The sequence below is a fragment of the Sapajus apella genome, unplaced genomic scaffold, assembly GCF_009761245.1.
Source record: "Sapajus apella isolate SASKATOON/1434 unplaced genomic scaffold, GSC_monkey_1.0 scaffold2, whole genome shotgun sequence".
NCBI classification, from domain to species: domain Eukaryota; kingdom Metazoa; phylum Chordata; class Mammalia; order Primates; family Cebidae; genus Sapajus; species Sapajus apella.
The window spans coordinates 74244013-74262416 of NW_022436942.1; the positions used below are offsets into that span (position 1 = coordinate 74244013).

At 36.2% G+C, this 18404-nt stretch overlaps 1 protein-coding gene across 3 annotated transcripts in view; it reads right to left on the reverse strand.

Annotated features, from left to right (window-relative positions):
• Positions 1 to 18404, reverse strand: part of MED13L (mediator complex subunit 13L) — a 309612-nt gene that overhangs the window by 135387 nt on the left and 155821 nt on the right. For all 3 annotated transcript variants that reach the window (XM_032285834.1, XM_032285838.1, XM_032285836.1), the window contains 2 exons: positions 14031 to 14115; positions 361 to 444 (listed from right to left, as the gene is read on the reverse strand). In XM_032285834.1, the coding sequence (XP_032141725.1) occupies positions 361 to 444; positions 14031 to 14115 (169 nt within the window). The remainder of the gene's footprint in view (positions 1 to 360; positions 445 to 14030; positions 14116 to 18404) is intronic.

Consider the following 18404-nt stretch of genomic DNA (forward strand, 5'->3'; position numbering starts at 1 on the left):
AGGCTGAGGTGGAAGAATCACCTGAGCCTGGAAAGTTGAGGCTGCAGTAAGCCAAGCTGGTGCCACTGCACTCCAGCCTGGGTGACAGATGAGACCCCATCTTAAAAAAAAAAAAGTTAAAGATGAGGAAGGAAAATGGAAAATAAAACAAATTATCTCAATTCCAAACAGTACAGTAATACGTGGTTTAAACATGAGTAATTTAATAATACAGCATTTAATAACACTGTGATCCAGGAATTTATTTGAGTATATCTAAACTACTAACATTACTAGAAAATAAATAAATAAATAAATAAGCTGTTCTCCCACCCACAAAGCCAAAGAAACCGAAAAGCCAAGAGCACTCTAAAAGCTCACCTTTTGTTGACTGGCTTTTCATCCTTTTCGTAGGGTCGGACAAACCATTTCCCAATCCTAACGAAGTTCTTATCCATTAGGCACCTAAAATAATTACATCAAGAATTACTCTTTAGTATCAATAACAAATTAAAGTTGCTGAATCAATATACCAGATGAGATACATCACCAAAAATAAAAACCCCAACCACCATCAATTAAACTGTCAAAATGTTTTATCACTTAAAATTTTTAAGCACTGGGTACAGATTCTTAGGCCCACGTAAAAAAGAAAATGTAAACAAAAGTAAGCAGAATAAATTGATTATGTATTCCTAAAACATCTATACTTCCTAATTTCTTCCAATAAAATCACATTTCTGCATAATTTCGATTCTTGAATCATCAAGAATGTTAGGAATATAGTACTTCTTTCTTTTTTTTTTTTTTTTTTTTTTTTTTTCTTTTTGTTTAGTTGTATTTGGGCTCTGGGGTACCTGTGCACATCCTGCATCCTGCAGGATTGTTGCATAGGTACATACATGCCATGGTGGTTTGCTGTCTCCATCCCCCCACCCCACCCCACCCTGCCCTGTGAGTGCTGTTCCCTTCCCTGTGCCCAAGTGTTCTCATTGCTCATCACCTGTCTATGACTGAAAACGTGCGGTGTTTGTTTTGGTTTTCTGTTCTTGTGTCAGTTTGCTGAGAATGATGGTTTCTAGGTTCATCCACGTCTCTAACAAAGGACACAAACTCATCGTTTTTTATGGCTGCATAGTAAGGAATACAGCATTTCTTAAGAGAACTTCAGAGACATTCTTCCAAGCCACTGACACACATCTTCCAAGTTTGTTTATATTTTTTGAGACAGAGTCTCGCTCTGTTGCCCAGGCTGGAGGGCAGTGGGGTGACCTCAGCTCACTGAAGCCTCCACCTCCCAGTTTCAAGTGATAATCCTGTCTCAGTCTCCCAGGTACCTGGGATTACAGGCCTACACAACCATGTTCAGCTAATTTTTGTACTTTTAGTAGAGACGGGGTCTTGCCATGTTGACCACGCTGGTCTTGAACTCCTGGCCTCAAGTGATCTACCCGCCTCAGCTTCCCAAAGTGCTGGGATTACAGGCGTGAGCCACCACGCCCAGCCCATCCTGCAGGTTTTAATGCTTTTTTTTTTTTTTTTTTGCTTGGCATGTGATAGGCAATGCTTTAGCAGGCATCTCAGTGACAACAGATTTCTCTCAGGTATTCTATTTTATTTTCATAGGCACAATAAAGCACTTGGCTATGGCTTTGAGAGAGGCAAGGAATTGCAATTGTTGTCTTCTATAATGAATATCTGCTTTACTCATAAATAAGCTGTGCCCCACTTGTTTGCATGTCACTTACGTATGTTGTTTCAATGTCAAATCACAGGATATTCTAACACGTCTTTTTGAAGACATGTTAAATGGCAAGTGAATGCAACTCTTGTAACAGTAATACACACAATTCAGCTGAAGTGACAACAATACAGAGTTATGACCAAGTTTGCTCATGTGTAGGCAAATGACAACTATATCTTAACTGCCACCTGGCTGACTATGGATGCCATGGATTGTAAGGAGTATACCTGATTTTTAAAAACAAAAATGTGGGGGGAAATGCACACATTTGGAAATACTGGTGAAATACAGTTATCTCTAACAGTATTCAATGAAATGATACATATTTTGTAAGAGAAGATGTCAGACCACTAAACGGAATTCTTCTATACAAGGTTCTACTTACCAGTAAAAGAGCTACGTAGCCAATTATTAATTCCATATTGAGGCAATTCTGCACATGGCTTTTGCCTCTGTAATTTCCATGCCATCAAAGAGGATGGAAACAATTCAAGCCTTCACCCAACTCATTACAGGTTAGATGGGTTAGTAAATGTTAACAGTTTCTGATGACCACAATGGAACTCCTTTTGGGCACAGTTAATTTGGAGCACGACCATACCAAAAAGTCACTGGGCTCAACTGGTTTTACTTTGAAAATAAACTTTTACTGCAATCTTCATTGTTCACAACGAAGAAAAACATTTTTGGAGTAACCAAATCTGTTTTCCTAAGCTTGTAAGTTTTGAAAAAATGCTTTTTAGGGGTAAAGGCTGTGACTCCATTAAATTTAGAATAGGAAATATGGCATACCCACCTGAGGAGAAAGTACTCAAGAAGCAAAACTGAAAAAGTATCTCTATAATTTATTCACTAGCTAGGAGACTTAATTATATTTTTTAGTAAAGTACATACAAACATATTTCCACTAGAACTCTAGTGTTTGATACCAAGTTTCTGCAATAATATTATCAGTCACTACTATCAGAATCACTACACCACTACTACCTGGTTTGATTACCAGGCACAGTACCTCGTTTAACTCTTGTAATAATAATAAAAGATGGGTATTACAATGGCAACTTTTATAGAAGAAGAAGCCGAGGCACAGTGAGACTGTCATCCAGATAATAAACCGCAGAGCTGCACGCAAGCCCAGGTATATCTGATCACAGAGCCAGGACATTTAATAACTAGCATATACCAACTCTCAGGCTGTCACATTTTCACAATTATTTCCCTATTTCTTAAATCCAAATGTACCTTGCTAAATTATGGGTCTATTTAATGTGATAATGCTTCTTTATTCTCCCAAAGCCACTATAAAATTGAAGGTAAATTTTAAAATTGAGAATGCTGAGAATAAACGCAATAGGGCACATAATAGGTATGGAGTCATATCAAACACTTAACAGTCTTCCAGTTAACACACATCCTCACTTAGTAAATATTGTTTTAAAAATTATTTATTTCCTCATATCATGTCTTAAAGGTCAGAATTCAAAAGAACCATGTATTCAATAATAAATCATAAATTTACAGTGTGCAGAAAGAAAAATCCAAGGCTATAGAGGGTATAATATGACATAAAAGCAGATAAAGTATCTGTGACTAAAGGGGACAACATGTAAAAGTTTATTTGCTCTTCTATCATGTAAAAGTCACAAATTCTATATGCTGACTTCATTCCAGAAAAAACAAACAAGGTCTGGAGGGTGGAAGAGCAGTACACAGTCAAGACCACTCAAGGACAAAAGCAAGAGACAAAAAGCTGATGAAAATGCTATCTGACAGGCTAACTCTGTGTGAATGTATCTCCCTGAGCTCCCACTACAGGTCTTATTTCTTAGGCAGCATCAACAAAAAGTTGGTATTACTTATACACAAAACAGCCATGGAAACTACCGATGCTTCAATCTGAAACCGTGTGTTTCCAAATGAGAGTCACAAATAACTCACAGATTTTTCATTTGCTAATGAGTTTCTCCGTGATCAATGATTTCCTACACAACGAAAGGAAAACAGCATAGAATTGTTTTCACTCAGTTTTTTAAGTACTGGGGCAAAGATGGGGGATACATACACAGTCCCTCCCAGATTAGGCAGTACAGAAAGTATTTCCATGTGGCTACAGGAGGAAATGAGAGAGAAGGAGGTGTGCTCTTGCTAAAGAAGCCCTAACTGATACATTGGAATATGCTGACTCAACAGTAGACTATACAGAGGCACACAGTCCTTGGTTCTCAAGCATTTTTGGGTCATGGATGTATAATAAAAAAAAAAAATTGGCTGGGCTTGGAGGCTCACCCCTGTAATCCCAGTACTTTGGGAGGCCGAGGTGGGCGGATCACCTGGGGTCAGGAGTTTGAGACCAGCCAGTCCAACATGGTGAAACCCCGTCTCTACCAAAAATACAAAAATTAGCCAGGTGTTGTTACGGGCAACTGTAATGCCAGCTACTCAGAAGGCTGGGACAAGAGAATCACTTAAACCCAGGAGGTGGAGGCTGCAGTGAGCCAAGATCACACCACTGCACTCCAGCCTGGGTGAAGAGCAAGACCAAAAAAAAAAAAAAAAAAAAAAAATTAATGAGCCAGGCAGGGTAGCTCATGCCTATAATCCCAGCACTCTGGGGGGCCGAAGTGGAAGAATAGCTTGAGGCCAGGAGTTTGACACCAGCCTGGGCAACATAGTGGAACCCTTTATCTATAAAAAATATAAAAATTAGCTGGGTATGGTCACGCACACCTGTAGTCCCAGCTACTCAGGGAGCTGAGGTGGACAGATCACTTGAGCCCAGGAGATCAAGGCTGCAATGAGCTGTGGATGGCACCCCTGCACCCTAGCCTGAGTGACAGAGCGAGATCTTATAACAAAAACAAAACAACAACAACAAAAATTAATGAAAGACATTATAAATTCTTTCCTCAGAAAAATGTGTGGAAGAGCAAAACATTGCACACAGTTACACAGAGTTGGTAAACTATGAAGCACATCCTCAGCTCTGAATTTCCATATCAAATAATACCACTAATGTCTACTAACCCTGCTTTGGCCTGAAATCTCTTTCGTCTCCCTTCTCCTCTAGTTCATTCTTTCTGTCCCAGATTAAGCCTACGCAGTACACTAACATCTACAAATCAGCACTTTCACCACTGAGTTGTAATGATCAAGTTCTACAGCTTTCTTCCCCCATAAAACCATCAGTTCTTAAGGAGTACAGATAGGGTCTGTCTTATTCACTGACAATGTTCAACAAATATTTAAGTGCCCATTATGTAAACATGCTTAAATGTACTCTTATACTGGAAGAGGCTCAATAAATAGATGAGAAATGAAAGCCATATACCAAAGAGTATTTTCCTATTCATAATGTAATGCTGGTATTCTTCTGGTTGACAGTCACTACTTATGGGTAGTCTCGTACTGTTACTTGAATTTTTTTATGTGTATGTATTCTCAACAATGAGACTGTCAGTGTTTGAGGGGGAAAAAAGTCTACATATTTCACTTCTCTATAGCCCATCATATCCCATTGAAGATTAAAATCATAGTAGATACTAAATATGCAGGAAATCACATAGATACTAAAAAATGTTTAGTATGAGCAGCACTGATGCCCAAATGCTTTACTTATATTTTGAGGAATATAATTTGCAAATCTCTTAATGACAGATAATTCTAAGATATAAAAATTATATAAGAAATTTAATTTCTCCCTTTTTAAACACTCTATCAACCTTTGAGGGTCAAAATTTATACTTAACTTCACAAATAAATAAACTTAGCAAACACACTCCATCTGCCAAAAATTGTTTCAAATCAATATAATCATAAATAGTGCTAAGACTACATACCAATTATGTAGTTCTCTTCTCAGTAATCCCAGTCATTATTACTGAGATTTTCTAAATGACTTCACTATCAAAATATGATACAATGCAGTGAAGTAGTACAATATTATCTTGCAAGATCACTGTGATGCCAGATTTATGAAACGGTCTTTAAGCAATAGTACTAGGAAATTATTTCTCTTCCCAACCCCTACCATCTTCCCCAAAATCACTATTTCAAAAACAAAACAGCTGCTGAGAAATGAAAATGAAATCAGATTGTGTGTATGTGTATAGCTAATGTTTCTGTATCATGCCATATGGCTCTGAATAATTAAGTACAAATGCAGCCTGATTCCAAAGTTTGCACCCCAAACTCTAATCCCAAAGCCACAGGCAGACCTGATGGAAGATTAAAAATGTCACCAGAGCAGCCATAGCCGAGCTTAGGAAGCCATTCCCCAGATGAGACAGTTGGGAGGTATAGAAGGCAGCCCAGCACTAGCTTTGCTTTATTCTAAGTTTTCATAGATTTCGCTACAATAACCGCAACAAAATTACATCTTCTATTAATCATCGAATTATAGAGCAGTTCACATAGGCTAAATTTTATATTAATTCATACTAGAATATCTTCATCAGCAGCAAAGCCTTTTCCTCATCATTCCAATCCAGATCAAACATATATGCAAACAAGTCTCCTTTCTGGAAACTACAATGCTCCCAATTCCTAACTAAATAAAATAAACCCATATAATTGAGGGGCTGAAGAAACCCTTCCCAAGTGATCCCTGTATTTTCATTAATTTAAAGAAGATTGTTTATTTATTTATTTATTTATTTATTTATTTATTTATTTAGACAAAGTTTCGCTCTCGTTGCCCAGGCTAGAGTGTAATTGCACGATCTCGGCTCACTGCAACCTCTGCTTCCCAGGTTCAAGTGATTCTCCTGCCTCAGCCTCGCAAGTAACTGGGATTACAGGCACCCATCACCATGCCCGGCTACATTTTTTGTATTTTTAGTAGAGATGGGGTTTCACTATGTTGGTCAAACTGGTCTCCAACTCCTGACATCGTGATCCGCCCACCTAGGCCTCCCAAAGTGCTGGGATTACAGGTGTGAGCCACCACACCCGACTTTCCTCCAGTTTTAAACTTTTAGCACCTAATCTCACTCTCCAACTACCAAAACAATCGTTTATTTATTTATTTATTTACATTTAGAGGCAGGGTCTCACTCTACTGCACAGGCTGGAATGCTGTGGCAGATCAGAGCTCACTGCAGCCTCAAACTCCTGGGCTCAAGCCATCCTTCAGTCTTGGCCCCACAAATAGCTGGTACTACAAGTGCACATGTCACCACATTCAGGTAATTTTTAATTATCTTTTATTTAGTTAATTTACTTTTATTTTTATTTAGAGATGGGTCTTGCTATGTTGCCCAGGCTGGTTTCAAACTCCTGGCCTCAAACAATCGTCCTGACTCAGCCTCCTAAGTAGCTGGGTTAAGAGGCACAAGCCACTGCTCTCAGATCAATTTTTTTTTTTTTTAATTTAAATAGCTGCACAAACTGGTTAGTCATAGGGTGACTGTTTCTTTCTAGACATTTACAAATACTGTAGACATGTGCTTTCAGTCACTTGTGTCTACAATGTTTGTACTGTCTCTTTCATTAAAGTATACGTTCCTTAAGTCTAAAGACTATTCTCGTATTTCCTTTAGAGAAATAAAGTTATTTCAATAAGATGGGAATTTACTGATTACTCATTTCTTGCTCCTGTTACCACATTATACCCAAGGACTCTCAATATTGTAATGTTACATCACCATTCTTCAACTAGGACGGTGCGTGCCACCATGCTCCAGTGAGTATGTTACTCTGAAATCCCTTAACCACCACATCCACGGACATTGCTCACTTGCCCTTTGATAATCACCTCTATTACAGTAACATAACACACTGAAAGATAGGAACAAACATAATGCTAATGTCATCATAATTATAATTCCAATTTTCCACACACTATTTTCATTCTACTTTCCAAGTAAAATACCTTAACTCTAAACACTGAATCTTGGCAAACTGAGCAGCTCTGGGCCAAAGGCAATTTTATAGCTGTGTTATAAACTACCATGGGGTAAATGTGCTGACAACCCATTAGCACAGCAGCACCAGTGGACTGCCCTGAAGAGCCGTTACGTTTTACAAATGTCAGTTACTCACAGATTAAAGTCTCCCTAAGTAAGTATGGACATGGTGAAGCATAACAGCTTCAAAAGACCCAAGTAATCTTCTCTTGTATGCAATGATTTGCATGTGAGAGAAAACAAATAAGCTTTCCATTGAAATTAACTTATATATTTTTTTGTAAAAAGTTAAGAAAATTTAAAGTATACTAATGCACATAATGCCAACTTGGCAGCACTGTGTCAGACATTTTAAGTATCTTTACATAGCTAGAAAAGCAAGATTTTCTTAAGTCCCACATGTGGTGCAAATCACTGAAACAATAATAAAAACTCTTTAAAGTTTTTTAACTGCACATATTTTCCAGCTTTTTAAAACCTTTTCCACCCAATATTTTACTTCATTTTGATAGCATTAGGTGAAAAGGATATGGTATATTATGAAAACTTATATCAACTCTCATAACATAAAGTAACAGCCATTAAGTCTGCAATACTAAAAATGCCAAATGAAGAAAAATGATTGCAGGATTTTTTTTTATTTGTTTGTTTGGTTTTTGCCATCATCTATTGATGGCCAAAGTACTTTTCACTAAGGTGTGAGGCAATCTAAACTTAAAACACAAAGTGTAACCTTTGAGAAGTTCATGATAAATAATCTAACAAAATTTCCCTAAATTGAATACTGATGAAGAACAATCTGAACTGGTGCCTTATTAGAAAGAGGGAAGGGATGGAAAGAAGTAGGGGAGACTAGCAGAGATTCTTTGTAAGTAAAAACTACATTAATGGCATTTTATCATTCCGAGCATTTTTCAAAAAAAAAGATAACTGGTCATTAAGAAAACAGGAAGCACATTTACTTTTTCAAAAGGGAGAAAAAATAAGCATAAAAACTGTAAAATTCAGAATGTCTAAATACTCAGATACTGAAATTCCAACAATTATAAATTTAAAATGTACCAAAAGAAGCCAATAAAACTCAAAGTTTTAAAAACCAGGTATAAATATATCCATAGGCATGTTTCAGAAACATAACTGTTTCAGTAACATAACTGGCCAGCTGTCTGGAAGACAGTTTACAGTATCCGAAGGGGAAGATAACTCAATTAAGAGGTATGGTAGATATATTCCTTTCCCAAATGTATACTATCCCAATGTATATACTATATAAATACACGCTATCCCTTCCTGTACCACTGATATCAAGCTTGGTCATGTAACTTTGGTATCTTACTACTGAAAGATGATACCTTGTCATGCATTAGATTTTAAGGTTGGTGCTGTCTTGGCCAATGAAATGTGAGCAGAAATGGGATACAGAATTTCTCAGCAAAAGCATTAACAATCGACCATGTGCTCCACCACTGCTCTGTGCTCTCTAGCATGGGCCCAGCAAGTCTTAGCCAGGGGTTGCCCTGCCAGCATGAGTTCTGGAGGGAAGAAGATATAGTACTAAAATCAGTGACTCACAGTGAACATGCGACATGAGCACGAAATAAACCTCTACTGTACGAGCTACTAGGATTTTTTAGGTCTTTGTTACTGCAGCATAACTGCGTCTAACCTGACCGAATGCTTCATAAAACACTTATTGTATCTTGAAGCAGGCCAAAATGAAGAGAATAGGACCAACTGGGTGGATATCTGGAAGGCTGGAAAGAAAAGGTGAGGAATTCAGTATCACATATTAAGAACCACAAACAAAAAAAGGAAGTATTCAAGAGGGTCAAGACATCAAAAAGGCTATCACATGGAAGCAGAATTAGTTGCATTATAAATGATCCCAAAGAATAGAGTTAAAAAAGAAATGAAAGTTAGAGGAAGACAGATTTTTGCTCAGCATAAGCCTTTCTAATACTAAGTACTCTTTAAAGATAAAAAGAACTCTTTGGGAACCTGTTGTCACTTAACCGGAAGTATGTATTCAAAATGAGGATGGATGACAATGTAAAAAAGATATTATAAGGCCGAGTACAGTGGCTCACGCCTGTAATCCTAGCTCTGTGGGAGCCTGAAGTGGGTAGATAACTTGAGGTCAGGAGTTTGAGACCAGCCAGACAACATGGTGAAACTCCGTCTCTACTAAATATACAAAAATTAGCCAGAAGTGATGGTGTGAGCCTGTAATCCCAGCTACTCAGGAGACTGGGACAAGAGAATCACTTGAAACCAGGAGGCAAAGGTTGCAGTAAGCTGACATCGTGCCACTGCACTCCAGCCCAGGTGACAGAGCGAGACTCTGTCTAAAAATATATATATATTACAGAAAGGGATTCCAGAATTAGCTGGGAAAATGGACTATGTGACTTTTAATGTTTATCTCCAACTCTGAAAAGGTAGTATCGATACTTCTCTTAGCTAACATCAACAATAGTTAACCATTTATTGAGCTCTTACGATGAGAAAAGTACTGTGCTGAGCCAAAGAACCCTTCACCATTTGCTGGTGAAAGAACAGTGGCTCAGCAGGCTTAAGTCACTGGCATGTGTCACACAGTTAATGGGCAGAGCTGAGACCCAAAATATCTCCTATCTCTGAAGGAAGTGAAGAAAAGGACTTAAACAAATGTGTACCCCCAGAAAGAGACATAAAACTAAAGCTAACTATGTTATCTTCTGTCTGATATCTTTATGGAAAATGCTCTTGAGTAAGTAGCAGTGATATTTTTAGTGTTTTTAATAGACAGATGACCCTAGTTAGATATATACAATGTAGTGTCAACAAATACTAAAGAGTTACAGGAGAAATGAGTATGTGAAAGATGAAAATATCTGAAGTCACATTACCATAGAATTTAAAATACTTACACAGCATCAGTATAAGATTACCTCAGCACCAATCAATAGCAATGACAAATGAAATTATCTTATTCTGTGTGAAATTTCCTTAATTTCTATAGCAAAGTTATTTTTCAATAACTCACTTCAGTAACATTATTTTATATACAATAGAAATTGCAGCCTTCTGGAAAGAAGGTCAATTTATATGGCTCCTGCTTAGCTGTGAGAGATTCTCAAGGTAGTAAATAAAATTCCCTTTTAATTAAACCTATCGTATGCTTTAAAAATAAGAAGTGGAAATAATAAATCACTGTATCAGCTTTGTTAACATGTAAACTAAGGAAAAATGGCTAGGGAGACACAAACACTCTCCAAGTGATAAAGTCCTTGATGATCTGTTTTAATAACCTCAGTTCTGGCTTTCAAACCAGAAACTCACAAAATCCACATCTTACCTAAATAGAAATGAAAAGGCCTAACAGAAAATTGCCAGGAATAAGATGGTAAACTGTATCTCAATAAATCCATATTGTAAACAGATTTTTCAAAGATTACAGCAAACAGCTGTACAGGTGTCCAACATTTTGGATTTTACCTGGGGTCACACTGGAAGAATTGTGGTGGACCACATATAAAATACACACTAACACTAACGATGGCTGAGCTTTAAAAAACAAACAGGTTGGGGAGCCATGTATAATTTTCATGATATTCACCACCACAGATTAGCAAACATGTATTAACTCCTCCAAGTTCTGTTGACAATGAATAAATGGAGCCAACAACAATCATTTAAAATTGCTTTCCTACCTCATAAGCGGGTAATTTTCATACAAAAAAGTTACATTATGTTTGATAAAAAGAGAGAATTATTATCTTAAAGAACAACAGAATTAGTACCATTTCTCAAAAGAATCTGAAGTCATCCAATAAACTGTATGAAGGTGGTTTGTTTGATATTATTTTCTAAAAGAAAAGGTGTTTTATTTGTTTCAAAATTAACTACTGTAGGATTCAAATAGACCATTCTGGAACTATTCTAATGAAATTTGAAAGAATACAAATCAAAGTATATAAAATAATAAAATTTATGGTAAAAATAAATAATTACTGACATTAATAGTATGTGAGGCATTATGTGGCACACATGATACATATATTTATCATCTAGCAAAAGCTCAAGGTATATGGTATCCTATACTTAATTACTGTATGTTAACTAAGGCTTAGTGAGATGAGGGTAACTGTCCAAGTAACAGACCCTGAAATAAAGCCAAGGAATAACCCAAAGTTCTTTAGAACTATCCCAAACTTTATACATATTTACTTTTTTTTTTTTTTGGAAACAGGGTCTCACTCTGTCACCCAGGCTAGAGTGTGGTGGTATGAACACCACTTACTGCAACCTCAACCTCCTGGGCTCAAGCAATCCTCCACCTCAACCTCCCAAGCAGCTGGGACCACAGGAACACACCATCGTGCTCAGCTAACTAAAATTTTTATAGAGACGGGGTCTCACCATGTTGCCCAGGCTGACAATTTTCTTATAAATAATAGTTCAATTTGACCTAAACTTCAATTTCCATCACAAATTCTGAACAAAGGAATTACCTACACTTCCCCCGCTTCCAGTTTTTCTGCTTTTCTAATTCCCAACAAAGAAACATGCTACTATTGCCAGTACCAAACTTAAAAGAATACAATTCAACTTCGCATTTATTCATATTCTTCTGAAAGGAATAAATCAGGATATTTTAAAAAACACACACAGTGAGCTACGATTTTAAAATATACTTTGATCCAGATACCCTATAATTTTATATAAAAAGAACCATACTTAAAGGTGCATTAATTACTGTAGAGATACCAAGAGCTTTATTCTGGCACAGGATTATAGAAACAGTAAGTTTTCCACATTTTCTTGGATCAAGTTTGTATGTACTTTGTTTTGTTTTACAATGGAAAACAGAAATGCCTACTATTCAGAATACTTAAGAGTACTTAACTCCTACTTAAACCAATGGTGACACGTGCATACTATGCTTTAGTAACAGATGAGCTCTAGGTCTACGCCAAATCACACTTAGGAACTAAAGTTGAGAATGAGAAATAGAGAAATCTTCAGTGGAAAACGTCTTTCTGGGTAACTGAAATAACGTATCAACTGTAGCTCAAGTATCCTAAGCGGTTATATTATAGTGGTAACCACCGCAGCCAACAGTTTGGATAAGAAACTTAATAGTACTAGAAAATCCTTTCAGCTTTGATTACCTGAAAGTACTACATACAGACTCATGAAAAGAAGTAAAAAGTTTTTCTCATGCAAGCTCTTAATGAACCCATTCTTTCTCACCTACTTCTCCCCTCAAAACAACCTATTGCTAGGCCAGAAAGTAAAGGGATGTTTCAACAATGAAGGGATCCGTCTAAAAGACACAGGAGCAGGCCATCACAAAGGGGCTTCCTCTGACCAATCTGGGAGAATTTAAGCATCAATATAAATGATGGTAAAAATTAACTGTAATCCACTGAATAAAATAACAATCCATGGATCCAAATTTATATAACAAGATAAATAAGGAAATAAAATGGGAGAAAATGAAAAAGCTCTTCCTTACAACAGGATGCTGACTAATAAAAGTAGAGAGAATGGCGGCGTTTGAAAATTAACATTATAGCCATAATGGTAGTAACTGATTTAAGCAAGGACTACCAATGCAGGCTAAAACAAATGAAAATTTGATGAGAAACGGGGTAATTACATAATCTCATTGCATCTGGCCACAAATTACCTATTAATTACAAATACAAAATTGGCAAAGATCATAGTTAACAAAATACTTATTAATTTACAGTGGAGAAACTTGACAGAAAATTACCTCAGTCACATGACAGAACATGCTAACATCACTAATAATGAGACATTGACAATATGAGGCTGCTGAAAACACAACGTCACTTCTATGTTATTCCTATTATTAATGTCAAGAAAGAAAAAGAAAGGCTAAGGATCTGTTCCGGATTTAAGGAGACATGAAAACTAAATGTTAATATATGACCATGGATGGACTCTTAGGAGGTTAAGCTATAATAGATATCACTGGGACCTGAACTACAGGTTAGATAATACCTTTTTATCAATGTTAAAGTTTCCTAATTTTTATCATTATACTGTGCTAATATATCTTTGTCATCAAGAAATATACACCAAATACTTAACAGTAAAAAAGAAATCAATCTTGAGTTTACAAATGTACAAACGGTTTAGGGAATAAATTAAAAAAAAAAAAAAAAAGCAGCGCAGAAGGGCAGGGAATATGGGAGTTCTTCGTACTCTTTCAAAAACTTCTCTAAATTCCAAATTACATTAACAGAAAGAGATACAAAAGATTTATATGACTTAATTTTCATACTCGCAATAAATCATTGCAAGTGAAAAGTTTTTGAAAATTACAGGCACTCTCGGTATCTAGCAATATACTTGGTTGTCTGCAGACCACTCTCTGCTGTTCCTTCTCTTACCTTTCTAACAGATTGTGGATCGCTTTGAAGAGCAGCGTCCTACATTCATAGGAAAGGCCATTTTCCCAGAGTCCTTCTTCCACAACTGAAAAAAAAAAAGAAAAAAGAAAAAAAAGAACCAGTAAAAAGGACATCCAAATAAAAAGAAACTTTTAAAACATTTTTCTGAAGCAAAGTTAATGAGTTAATTGAAATGACTTAAATAATCTCACACTGAAACAGAGAGTGTACTTTTAAGTATTTGCCCAAAGTTAGAAAATAATTATGTACAAAAAGAAAGTAATGTGTCCTGGTTTTAAAGTCTGAAATATGAGGCATGGTATAACACCCCTCCCATAAATGTTTTTACAATCTGCTTCTTCAGGTTTACAATCATTTAAAACTCTCAAATTAATCTACTTGATAGTGTCACAAAGACTTATTTTGTTAAAGTCCTACTTAAAGGTAAAAAGAATGTCACAAATCAACAAAGTTCTAAAATGTTTTTAGAGAGAAAAAAAATCCCAAAAGTGTCAGATTTACACAAATGTCTTTACATGTTTTGAAGGTCTAAAGGATATGATTTTAGAAAAACTGTCAGGAAATAACATCTTCCTAAAACATCAAATTTATTTCCTGAATTTATAATTTTGTTAATGTTTGACATTTTGGGAAGTATCCTGTTTGCCTCTGAAATATGTTATAACATTGAAATATGTTATAATACCAAAAGAATCCAACCTCCAACTTATGTATTAACAATGCCCCATGCATTCCTAAAATTCCTTTTCATAAATATAAACACACAAAATGCCCTAGAGAAGACAGTTAATATCCTTTTAAATTACACTAGTTCAATGCAAGATAGCAAAAAATTAGAAGGATGAAAACATTTCTAGAAGAAAAAACTCCTCTTTTACTTGTTATCTTGACAAAAGCACTCAGAGGAAAAAAATTTAACAGAATTAAAACACACATTATAACCACAAGGCACGTTTAATGCTTTTACCATACCAGAAGACATACCAAAATGTATCCCCATATTCTCAAATCAGACAGCATTTCAAAAACTACATTCAGGCCTTTTATCTATTAGGCTTTTTGAAAATTACAAAGCTGGATTTTTTTTCTTGGTTATGTCAAATAACTTCTTGTCTTCCTGCCTAATGTGGTTAATCCTGATTTACCAAATTTGCCTGAAGCAATCTGTCTGAAAAAGTTATGTTATTTATAGCAAGAGAAATAGAAATAAAATACAGCAAACAGAAAAACATTCTTACTAACAACCAATAGTCTTTGCTCAAGATAAAACATTCCAAAATTTCCAATAATGTTCTGCAAATATCATGAATCTATGCTCCCTCTCATACATTTATCTTTCACGTAGAACTTTTTTGGGTTTGAAAGAGAGCTAATTTCTCAATAAAAAGGACACTTCACATTAATTTGCTTTTCTTTCCTAATGTGTTTCACTGACCCTAAGGCACCATCAATTTTAAGATACACCATTATTTTGTAAACCACCAGGACAGGAGGGGAAGGTGACAAACTATAACATCATTGTTATCACTTACAATTTTTACTTTGCAATTATTCAGAGAGCTCCCTTAAACTTACTGAGTCCTATTCATTATATTCCACTATTATGCACACATAAAACAGATAATATAAGCAAAATAAAGCAGTCGAAAATTTCTAAAACTACATCAATATTCCAAGTCTACCTCTTCTAAGTCACTCTTCAAACCAGTCACTGGTACAGTATTTTCCTACATAACCATCTTTTGTGCCATAGAGTGCTGGTGATGCAGCATTTGTGAAGACTGTCCCACTTTTATTTCCAGAATTTTCTTCCACTGGTGACACCTATGTAGCACCTTGTTTTAAACTTCTGATATTAAAATCTTCTAATATATTTGAAAACAGAGGGCTGAATGTGGTGGCTCACAGCTGTAATCCCAAAACTTTGGGGAGGCAAAGGCATACGGCTTGCCTGAGCTCACGAGATTAAGACCAGCCTGGGCAACACAGCCTGACCTCGTTTCTAAAATTTAAAAAAAAAAAAAAATTAAAGTAGCTCATGCCTGTAATCCCAGCACTTTGGAAGACCGAGGTGGGCAGATGACGATCAAGACTGGCCTGGCCAACAAGGTGAAACCCCATCTCTACTAAAAATAGAAAAATTAGCTGGGCCTGGTTGCACGTGCCTGTAGTCCCAGCTACTCAGGAAGCTGAGGCAGGAAAATTGCTTGAACCCACGAGGCGAAGAATGCTTTGAGCTGAGATCACATTACTGTACTCCAGCCTAGCTACAGAGTAAGACTCCATCTCAATAAATAAATAAATAAATAAAAATTAGCCAGGTATGGTGGTACACACCTGTTGTCCCAATTACTCTGGAGGCTGAGGCAGGAGCATTGCTTGAGCCCAGCAGGGTCAAGACTGCGGTGAGCCATGATCATGCCACCACTGCACTCCAGCCTGGGTGACAGAGTGAAAGCCTGTCTCAAAAAAAGAAAAAAGGAGGACCAGGAGGGAGAGCAGGAGGGAGGGAGGGAAGAAGAGGAGGAGAAGGGGAGGAGGCGAGGAGGAAGGAAAGGGGAAGAGGGAGACGGAAGAGAAAGAAGGAAGGAGAAAACAGAATAACATGTCCCAGTAAATTCCTAAGCCAAATTATTGACGTTGTGTCTCTTGCTGCAACCAGCCTTTCTTTTTGTTTATTTTGAAAAACTTTATGGCAAATTCCATTCCTAAATACTTTAGTGTGCATCAAATCATATTCTAAGCAAGGTCTGCCAATTATCTCTTCAGTCTTCTTTGATCAAGTACAGCTCACTTCCTTTTTTTAAAATATGCAGTTGACTTAGTGAAGAAACCCGGTTACCTGTCTTAATATCTCATATTCGCATCTAATTCTTTCCTCATGATATCATTTTGCAAGTTTTAATGTTGGTGTTACCTTGACCTTGTCAGGGGATGTCAAAGGAAAGACAAACAACAAACTCGCTCAAATCATTCTCAAATACTTTGTCAACTGAAATACTAAGGTGTTACAGCTTTCCAGGCATGCACTACGGAACACTAAACAATTAATGAGCATGCACAGGCAATGCCAACTTCACCACAATTGCTGCGTGGCTGACAAAATTTTAATATACCATTAAAATTTTATCCCGATTTTACAATTTTAAAATAGATCCTAGGATAGACTTTTGTTCTTCAAACAACAAAAAAAAACTTGAGAGTAATTAACCAAAACCTACAATTAACATCATACTTAGTGGCAAAAGACTGAAGGGTAAGAATGTCTGCTCTCACCACTCCTATTCCACATTATACCTGAGTTTCACGTGGTACAATAGGGAAGGAAAAAGAGATAACGGGCATACAAATTGAAATGGAAGAAATAATTGTCTCTATTTACATATGACAGGACTGTCTATTAAAAAATCCTAAAGAACTAACAGAAAAATATCTACTAGAACTAAAACTGAGTTTATCCAATCACTGAATACAAGGTCAATAGACACAAACGATCATATTTCTATAGTGAGAAATAAATAATTAGAAACTGAAATTTTTAAAGTACCATTTACAGTAGCACCAAAACTCATTTATACTTGCATATATTACAAAAGACGCTGAAACTACAATGCTAAAGAAAGAAGTAAAAAAGATAAATTGACCACAAACTCGAAAAATGGTTAAGATGCCAATTCTTCTAAAACCAATCTATAAAATCAACTCAATTCCAATTAAAATCCCTGCAGGATGTTGTACAGAAACAGATGAGCTAAAAAATTCTATATATTTATATGAAAAGGCAAAGGAACTAGAACCACCAACACAATGTGGTAAAAGAAAAATATGGAAGTACTTATATCAACTGAGTTCTAGGTTTACTATAAATTAGGGTAGAGTAAGCAAGCCAGCACAATACTGTAGAAAGGACACACAGAAATAGAATTGAGTTCAGAAATTGGGCCACAAATTCTTTTTGTTTTAATTCAACAAAGGTGCCATGGCAATTCAGTCAATTCAGTAAAGGAAGAAAAGAAAAAGAACCTCAAACCCATACAGAAAAAGAAAATCAAATGAGATCACAGACCTGAACGCAAAACCTAAATCTGATATTTCTAAAAATACACAGGAGATAAATTTTGAGGGCTCAGGGTAGGCAAAGATTTCTTAGATATGACACCAAAAGCATGATCCATAAAAGAAAAACTGATAAATGGTGTTTCATCAAAATGAAGAACTTTGGCTCTTTAAAAAATATGGGAATGTTATGTTAAGCTATGGAAAAGACACACCACAGATGGGGAATAAACAGTTACAAATCACACATCTGACAAGGACTTTTACTCAGAATACGTTACTTTTTTTTTTTTTTTT